This window comes from Sinocyclocheilus anshuiensis, unplaced genomic scaffold, assembly GCF_001515605.1.
Source record: "Sinocyclocheilus anshuiensis isolate Anshui unplaced genomic scaffold, SAMN03320099.WGS_v1.1 scaffold811, whole genome shotgun sequence".
NCBI classification, from domain to species: Eukaryota; Metazoa; Chordata; class Actinopteri; order Cypriniformes; family Cyprinidae; genus Sinocyclocheilus; species Sinocyclocheilus anshuiensis.
Window position 1 is genome coordinate 296,715 of NW_015549607.1, and position 10,095 is coordinate 306,809.

Consider the following 10,095-nt stretch of genomic DNA (forward strand, 5'->3'; position numbering starts at 1 on the left):
TTACTTTTATCTGAAAAGAGGACTTTGGACCACTGAGCAACAGCCCAGTTATTTTTCTCCTTAGCCCAGATAAGATGCTTCTGATGTTTCTGTTTCAGAAGTGGCTTGGTAGCCCTTTTCCTAAAGATGTCTGAGCATGGTGACTCTTGATGCACTGCCTCCAGCTTCAGTCCACTCCTTGTGAAGGTCTCCCAAGTGTTTGAATCGTCTTTGCTTGACAGTATTCTCAAGCTTGCGGTCATCCCTGTTGCTTGTGCACCTTTTCCTACCCAATTTCTTCCTCCCAGTCAACTTTAAGTCAGCAGTCCTCCCCATTATTGTGGTTTCAAAGATACCTGGAATTTAAACTGTAGGGATGGTCATTTAATGAAATTCAAATGTAAATATTCTAATATTTTGAGATACTGGATTTTTGACTTTCATGAGCTGTAAGCTCTAATCATCAAAATAAAAAAAAAAATAAAAAAAAACATTTGAAATGTTTTACTTTACATGTAATGAATCTAGAATATATGAAAGTTTAACTTTTTGAAATAAGTTACAAAAAAAAGAGAACTTTTTCATGATATTCTAGTTTTTTGAGATGCACCTGTATATATATATATACACACTACCGTTCAAAAGTTTGGGATCAGTAAGACTTGTGATGTTTTTTTTAAAGAAGTCTCCTATGCTCATCAAGGCTGCATTTATTTGATCAAAAATTCAGAAAAAAAAACTGTAATCTTGCAAAATGTTATTACAATATAAAATAATGGTTTCTATTTTAATATCCTTTAAAATATAATTTATTCCTGTGATGCAAAGCTGAATGTCCATCAGCCAGAAAGAAAGAATAACAATTTACTGACCCCAAACGTTTGAACGGTAGTGTATATTGTTAGAAAATATTTCTATTTTAAATAAATGCTCTTCTTTTTAAATTTTAATTCATCAAAGAATCCTGAAAAAAGTATCACAGGTTCCAAAAAAATATTAAGTAGCACAACAGCTCCCAGCACTGATAATAAATCAGCATATTAGAATGATTGATTTCTGAAGGATCATGTGACACTGAAGACTGGAGTAATGATGCTGAAAATTCAGCTTTGCATCACAGGAATAAATTCGATTTTAATGTATATTAAAATAGAAAAACGTTATAGCTGGTAAAGCAGGAAGCTGGTAAAAAACATTAAAAATCGTTCTGATCCCAAACTTTTGAACGGTAGTGTATATATATTAATATAAAATTATTATTATTATTCTGTAATAATTTTTTTAAAAAGCAGTAAGGTAATCTGGAGAAAATTAATCTACTCACCTGATCTTCCATCTCTCTGGATGTCCACATGGTGCCAGGCTCCGTCATTGACCTTACTCTGCGTGGCTTTGACTTTAATCGTTCCTGATCCCATGTCCAGCAGAAGATAGAGATTTCCATCTAGAAGTTCCACAGCGAAGAAGTCCACTTTGTTGCTCCTCTGGCTACGAGAATCTTTCTTGTCCTGGGGCTTACCTTGAGTGAAAAGGATTAGTCCGTTGGGCTCTGAAGTGCGAAAGTCAAAGGAAATGGAGCCCACACGCTTGGTGTTCCACTTGGGCAGGCTGAGGAAGGATTCTGGTGTCTCAAAGGAGATAGGGTCTAGGGTGGGGACATTCTCACATTTAAACACCACGTCCCCTTGTAGCTTCATCTTGGGGTCTGCGATGCGAGCCAGGCGAGAGAGTTCCAGTCGTATGTCGTTGTTTTTGTAGACCACCTAGAATTGGAAAAACACATCATGGGTAATTGCAAATAAATATAGGATAAACTAAAAATCAGAGCAGCCTCTACTATTGTGATTTTTTTTCATTATTATTATTAGACTATTCTAAAGTTAAACTTAAACTAATCATACTATAAATATTAAGAAACAAAGCAAACCAAACTGTAACAAAATATCAAACTAAGTGGCATTTAATTTATAGAAAGAGACACATTTATCAATCAATTTTTAACAGGTTGTACAAATATTGGGGCACTTTTTGCATGTCAAATTCTAGTGGAACATCTTCATAATTAACATGAACTACACCTGGGGTTATGCTAACTCAAGGGGTATTTATTTACTTAATCCATTAAAATCACTTTGATTCTAAGTATCCAAATATTGACAACTGGGTGGCCTGTGTATGTAATATATTTATCAAATCATAAGAAAATATAAATTAATAGTATTTTAAACAATCAAAGAAACAAACAAATTAATAATAATAATAATAATAACAAATAATAAATGGCAATGTAGAACATTTGTAATAATTTGTAATGATAACTTTACACATTTCATAATATTTCATAAAATTCATAAGTGAAAAAAAATACAAATATAATTTTTGCATTAAAAAAAAAAGACAAATGGAACACCGTCAAAGTCCTTTTTTATAAATTACAGTATATGCCCTGGACCTATTGGTAAAAATAACATAGCTATTGAAGAGCAAAATCCCCCGTTACACTAGAATACATTAGAAGACATTCAAAGGATGTGCTGTGATAGTGTGCCTATTTACCAAGGCAAAGATATATAGAGTCAGCTATGCACTATAGCCAAATACAACACAAAACAAACCGAGAAGAACTGTAAATTGAAATTCACTCATGCGGAAAATTAAAAGGCTTTTTCCTTCTTTTGCCCCTTAAAGAAAGAACTCTTGCTGCTATATAGGACACTATGTGCACAGCAAACAACAGTTCTGTTAGAGAACACAGCTGTCAGCAAACAGATTTTGAAGCTCCAGGATTACAGATAATCCTGGAAGATTTGACAGTAAATCAACACAGGTGCCCTTCGTACTTCGTACTACTGCAGAGAAAGAGAGAGTGTGATGAACTGTGGAAAGAGATCTTTATTTCAGTGACACTAACATTATCACATTTCTTTTCTCTACCTATAATCTGGCCCGGATCAGCAACGGCCTACCATCAACCCCAAGTATCCCATGCTTCCTAATCGTCTGTGTTGCAGAGAGGTGCCAGTAGAGCAGTAGGTTTCCAGAAGTAAACAATCCTATTCATTTTCTTGTGAGAAATAGTTTTTAACATTAACATATCAACCTTTCAAGACAGACCAACCATGAGCTCTGAGACTAGAAACTAAATGTCATGGGCCAAGCTCTTCAATATGTCCCACCCCAACTTCCTGTTTCAAAAGAAAACTACACACACAAATGCATTTCACTGAATGCTAGGGTTACAAATTAAATGGCCACTTATGTATGCATGTTTTCAAATAAATCCCATTTTAAAGAGCAAACTAACATCCTGACACCACAATCCCAATTTCAAGCCACTACAGTTATGCTACAATTGCTGAGAGAAAACAAATCTGTTCTTTCTACAGTCCCTAGTGAAACAAAAATACAAACCCCTCTTCAAAGCCGAAGCACAGAAAATGTTTCCTCAGCGCTTCTGTTCCTTTCCTCCAATCAACTTTTCCTGCGCTGGAATGTAGTTATGCCTCAGGTTATGATTCCAATGGCCATTACCTCTAGCCGATCGATAGCAGCATAATGGAAAATAATGTGCAGAAAGATGGTGTGGGTAGGGAAGTCCACAGACTCAGATACATTATCTAAAGCTACACCCTCGCTTTATCACCTTATCTAGGGGCCATCCTCTGTCCCCTGAGTGCCATTTATAATCAAAGCGAGCCTTTAACAACTCTATAGGCTCTCTGTCTTGACTCTCTCCCTCTGTGAGCATGGGGGCTGCTGGGTATTGATCAGGCTCTGGGAGTGGGGAGTGGACCCTAATCTATCTAGGCTCAGTGTCTTAGCATGTTATAGGGATCTTGCTGCTGCATTAGGCCCAGGATTAATGAGAAGTGCCATTAAGTAGAAACACGTAGACACGTAGGGAGACGCACCAACTGACACAGTTGGGGGTTAGATGAAGAGACGCATCATTGGAGAAAATCAATATATTAGAGGAAAAATGCCAGAGTTTTTACATTGTAATTAAGAATATATTTTAGTACTGTATTTTCTAAACACATCCATGTTAACAACATTATAATTCCACATAAATCATTAGGGTTGTAACATTTTGGTACTAAATTATTATTGTTAACTAGTCCTTTTTATCAGAGCATCACAGATCTTAGTGAAAAAGAATCAATTATTGAGCAAGCACTTTAAAATAAAAAATAGTGTTCAAAATTCTATCCATGCCTTACTCCGATTCACAATGGTGAGCTTATAATAATTATATATAATCTGAGCTGTCGGGACAGATTTTTGCAGGCCATGTCAGTCTTACGTCATTCATCTTTGTGTGGTAATGTCACATCTGTAAACAAAGAGAAGAAGGTCCAGCTATCACAGCGCATACATTGAGCAATCAGAGGTGTGTTAATATTTCTGACAGCTTGTAGCTATAACTAATGAGCAACATTAACACGATTGATTGTTCAAGAAGGCAACCATCTGAGGAATCATCCATTGTTTTAACAAAGAAACCTCATTCAGAGAAGAGCTTACAAGCAAAAAGAAAAGTAACAGATTGAGCCCATTATAAAACATCAGACTGGCATTTCAGAGATGGAAACAACTCTGAGATTTAAAGGGTTTAAAACCAACCCAGAGACGGCCATTTTTGACTTATCTAGCAACTGCTATGTCAAATGTCAGCAATGCCTAACTTTCGTAACATTGTTTATTTTAAACCATTTATTTCCAATAAGCCATAACAACCGTTTAAGACTTGCTCAAAAGGCAATATTTATGGATATTCAAGTTCAGATGTTGTTAATGACATTCACTCTGATAAAATGATCGCCTGTAAACATGGGTATAAGCTGACGGGCTGAGCTGCTTTAACAAATTTATTTATTTTTTTTACAGTTCATTTGGGTATTGCACATCATCTGGCAGACCTTAACTCCTTCCCCGTCACTGATGGAATTTTCTGTCATTTATGACACAACACTTCACCGTCATTGACGGAATTTTCTGGCAATTCTTGTTTTCTCTGCTATATGGTAGAGGGCATTATTACCCATCTTTTGAAACAGTACATAATCTCCAGATCCAAAAACAAGTGAAGAAAACGCAGAAACAAGCGATAGAAGCATTGCTTATGCACATTTAAACTAACGCGATCATCAAACAATCAACAGAATATAAATTAAAACTGCCTTAAAGTTACTGAACAAAATGTCAAACACAAAAAAAGATGCATTGTTCTGTGCAAGCTTGGGGGTGTTGATGGACATGATCCAATCAATTTATGTTTTGATCATCGCTCTGAATCTTGATCGGATCGGATTTAGAGTGATTTTCTCAGCTTTTTGTTCAAAATGTTGCAATTTCATGTAACTTATCCACATTCAAATTTTGATAAAACAGAATAAAGCTAGAATAAAACAGTTTGTTTTGTTTAAAATCAGAGATTGCTTTTGATGTACTGTATGTCAGAATCAGAATCAGAAGAGCTTTATTACCAAGTATGTTTACACACACAAGGAATTTGACTTGACGACAGGAGCTACCAGTGCAGAAGAAAGTACAGACATAGTGCAGACATACATAGGAATAACATGGTAGGCATACATAGGAATAACATGGTAGGGATGGAATATAACACTAATATAATAATAATAAAAAAAAAAACAGAAATTAAATAATGTCCTATATACACAAATGGAGGTATAGAAAAAAAAATAATTGTTTAAATAAATGTACAGATATGTTATTTACAAAGTGTGCAGTTTGCAAGTGTACAAATTTTGGATTCTGTGTATAAATATTTCAGTTGTGATGGACGATGTATAATTAGGAAAGTTTAATTGTTCAGGCTGAATATAGCCTGCAGGAAAAAACTGTGCCTGGCTGTTCTGGCAGTCAGTGATCTGTAGCGCCGACCAGAAAGCAACAGTTCGAAGAGAGAGTGGGCTGGGTGTGAGGGGTCCAAGGTGATTTTCTTAGCCCTTTTCCTCACTCTGGAGATGTAAAGATCTTGGAGGCTGGGCAGAGGGGCACCAATAATCCTCTCAGCAGTCCTGACTGTCCGTTGTAGTCTCTTGATGTCTGATTTGGTAGCTGAACCAAACCAGACAGTTATGGATGAACACAGGACAGACTCAGTGATAGCAGAGTAGAACTGTTTCAGCAGCTCCTGTGGCAGGTTGAATTTCCTCAGCTGGCGAAGGAAGTACAACCTCTGCTGGGCCTTTTTTGCAATAGAGTCTATGTGAGTGTCCCACTTCAGTTCCTGAGAGATAGTGGTGCCCAGGAATCTGAATGACTCTACTGCAGCCACAGTGCTGTCCATGATGATGAGTGGGGGGAGAAGTCCACAATCATCTCCACAGTTTTGAGCGTGTTAAGCTCCAGGTTGTTAAGACTGCACCAGACAGCCAGCTCTTTAACCTCCTGTCTGTAAGCAGACTCGTCTGCTTCCTTGATGAGGCCGATGACTGTAGTGTCATCCGCAAACTTCAGGAGCTTGAAAGAGGGGTCCTTTGAAGTGCAATCATTTGTGTAGAGGAAGAAGAGCAGTGGGGAGAGAACACAAGCCTGAGGAGCACCAGTGCTGACCGTGATAGTCCTGGATGTGAGTTTGCCCACCCTCACTAGCTGCTGCCTGTCTATCAGGAAGCTGGTGATCCACTGACAGACAGAGGTGGGCACGGAGAGCTGAGTTAGTTTGGACAGGCATGGTGGTATTGAAGGCCGAACTGAAGTCCACAAATAGGATTCCCAGTTCCCTTTCAGACGGTCACTACGTGTCACGTTGTGATCGATGAATTAGGATCTCGCTTAGAGAGAACAATCCACTTAGAGTGTAAACTAAACGAGCCAATGCATATTGGCATGCGATGATTGCATCCAGCTGTCGCTGATCACTGCGTGAGTATAATTAGGCAGCAGGTGCAACGCATATTCAGCTTTTTGCTTCAGAGCCAAGCGATCACATCGTTTTGCTCCTGACTACTCTACTGAGAGAAGAAGACTGAACGAGTTCAGCGCGCTCTTTGGCGCTCTGATGTTGTTGGTACGGCGCTTCAGCGGTGATGGTTTCCCATGTCGAGTGGGTTGCACACATCAGGCTGCAGTTTGTGTTGCAGGCATGCTAAAAGAGCTTTTTCCCTAAAAGAGCATTCACGGGTGCGTCTTTTTAAAGACGACGTTGTGTCTGGCAAACTCGACGTTACGTCTTTGTAAAGGCGACGTTGCATCTTACTACAGACAATGTATCACCCGTGCATTTATGGATGCGGTCGTTACCTGGCGTCTGGTGATGGTCACGATCACTGCCTCACATGTCTGGGCATTAAGCACGCTGAGGTGGCTTTCATGGATGATTCATGTTCTCATTGTGGGAAGATGACCATCTCGGAGCTGTGGGCCAAGCTTACCTTAAAAGGGGCGGAGCTCCGTTGCCTCTGCCTCGATCTAGTTCTCGTCATGGTGCCAGTCAGGCGGGGGCTACTTCAGGCAGTAGCACAGGCGGTCTGAGGGTAACAGTGATGGAAATCCCTCCAGGGAACCAACCATCGGGGGACCATTGCTCCTCTTGCACTCCGCAACCAGTTGACCTGCCAAAGGAACGTGTTGGGCCCTCTACAAGGAGCGTACCAGCAGTATCCTTCGGCGCTCCTCCCAACAATCGGATGTTGATCGCTGCATCGGAGGGTGAGCTGGAGCTTATGTGTAGCAATGTAGTGAGTGTAGCAATGCCTGAATCGGATCCGGGAATGACGGCTATGCTTTCCCGGGCCGCCGTGAGGGTAGGGCTCGAGTGGAGACCTCCACCATGTCCCAAGCCCTCAAGGTTGGATGATTGGTTCTTCGGGGTGGCCTGCGCTGGTTCTCAGCGCCCCGCCCCGGTGCCATTCTTCCTGGAGGTGCATGAGGGGCTTACCAGGTTCGTGGAAGGCACCTTTTTCTGCCGGACGGCCCCCTGCATCTTCCTCCTCCCTCACCACTCTCGACGGTGGTGGTAAACTAAAGGAGCCAATGCACATTGGCATGAAATGATTGCATCCAGCTGCCACTGATCGCTGCGCAAGTATAAATAGGCAGCAGATGCATCGCATACTCAGCTTTTTGCTTCGGAGCTGAGCGATAACGTCATTCTGCTCCTGCCAAGCTTCGTTTGTCTTCAGAGATCAAGTTCAGTGTGCTCTAGGAAGCTCTTCTGTGTTGGTGGAACGGCGCTACAGTGGTGGTGGTTTCCTGTGTCAAGTGGGTTGCACACATCAGGCTGCACTACCCCTGTTTGTGTTGCAGGCGGCCATCTCCCCTGTGCGCTTCAGCATGCTAAAAGAGCTTTTTCCCTAAAAGAGCATTCACGGGTGCGTCTTTTTAAAGACGACGTTGTGTCTGGCAAACTCGACGTTACGTCTTTGTAAAGGCGACGTTGCATCTTACTACAGACAATGTATCACCCGTGCATTTATGGATGCGGTCGTTACCTGGCGTCTGGTGATGGTCACGATCACTGCCTCACATGTCTGGGCATTAAGCACGCTGAGGTGGCTTTCATGGATGATTCATGTTCTCATTGTGGGAAGATGACCATCTCGGAGCTGTGGGCCAAGCTTACCTTAAAAGGGGCGGAGCTCCGTTGCCTCTGCCTCGATCTAGTTCTCGTCATGGTGCCAGTCAGGCGGGGGCTACTTCAGGCAGTAGCACAGGCGGTCTGAGGGTAACAGTGATGGAAATCCCTCCAGGGAACCAACCATCGGGGGACCATTGCTCCTCTTGCACTCCGCAACCAGTTGACCTGCCAAAGGAACGTGTTGGGCCCTCTACAAGGAGCGTACCAGCAGTATCCTTCGGCGCTCCTCCCAACAATCGGATGTTGATCGCTGCATCGGAGGGTGAGCTGGAGCTTATGTGTAGCAATGTAGTGAGTGTAGCAATGCCTGAATCGGATCCGGGAATGACGGCTATGCTTTCCCGGGCCGCCGTGAGGGTAGGGCTCGAGTGGAGACCTCCACCATGTCCCAAGCCCTCAAGGTTGGATGATTGGTTCTTCGGGGTGGCCTGCGCTGGTTCTCAGCGCCCCGCCCCGGTGCCATTCTTCCTGGAGGTGCATGAGGGGCTTACCAGGTCATGGAAGGCACCTTTTTCTGCCGGAAACTGACCTGCTAACTCCTCCCTCACCACTCTTGACGGTGGTGCAGCTAGGGGGTATACGGGGGTCCGCCCGGTGGAGCAGTCAGTTGCGATGCAGTTGTGTCCTAATACACAACACAGGGCAAACTGTGCCTCTTTCGGGTCAACTGGGAAAAGAGCAAACTCTCCTCGAAGCAGAGGATCTCTTTTCTCAATATGGAGTTGGATTTAGTCGAACAAACAGCACACCTCACGCAAGGATGTTCTCAGTCGGTGTTGAACTGCCTGAATATGTTCAAGAGCAGGATGGCGGTCCCACTGAAACAGTTTCAGAGGCTCCTGCGGCATATGGCAGCTGCAGCGGCAGTCACACCACTGGGGCTGCTTCATATGAGACCGCTTTAACACATAAATCCATGGCCGAGTCCCGAGGTGGGTGTGGCTATGCGGTACTCACTGGGTCCAAGTCACACCAGCCTGCCACCAAACCTTCACCCCGTGGTCAGACCTTGCGTTCCTCCGAGCATGAGTGCCCCTAGAACAGATCTCCAGGCATGCTGTGGTTTACACAGATGCCTCCAGCACCAGCTGGGGGGCCACGTACAACAGGCACACAGTGTCGGGGGTTTGGACGGGCCCCCAACTGCACTGGCACATCAACTGCCTAGAGTTGCTGACACTACGCCTGGCCTTGAGCCGTCTCAAGAGGAGATTACAAAGCAAGCGCGTGCTGGTCCGCACGGTCAACACTGCGACCATTGCGTACATCAACCGACAAGGTGGTCTACGCTCCCGTCACATGTTGCAACTCGCCCGCCACCTCCTCTTCTGGAGTCAGAAGCATCCGAGGTCGCTTTGTGCCATTCACATTCCTGGTCTGCACAACCGGGCAGCCGACGAGCTATCACGAGCTGCGCTCATGGGATAATGGAGACTCCATCCCCAGACAGTCCAGCTGATTTGGAGTCATTTCTGAGCCACTCAGGTAGACCTGTTTGCCTCTCCAGA

At 43.0% G+C, this 10,095-nt stretch overlaps 1 protein-coding gene across 1 annotated transcript in view; it reads right to left on the minus strand.

The window, feature by feature from the left end:
• LOC107659060 (neurexin-3b-like) overlaps positions 1-10,095 on the minus strand; it is a 314,862-nt gene that overhangs the window by 207,843 nt on the left and 96,924 nt on the right. The window contains exon 8 of the mRNA XM_016447871.1: positions 1,304-1,742. Within this exon, the coding sequence (XP_016303357.1) occupies positions 1,304-1,742 (439 nt within the window). The remainder of the gene's footprint in view (positions 1-1,303; positions 1,743-10,095) is intronic.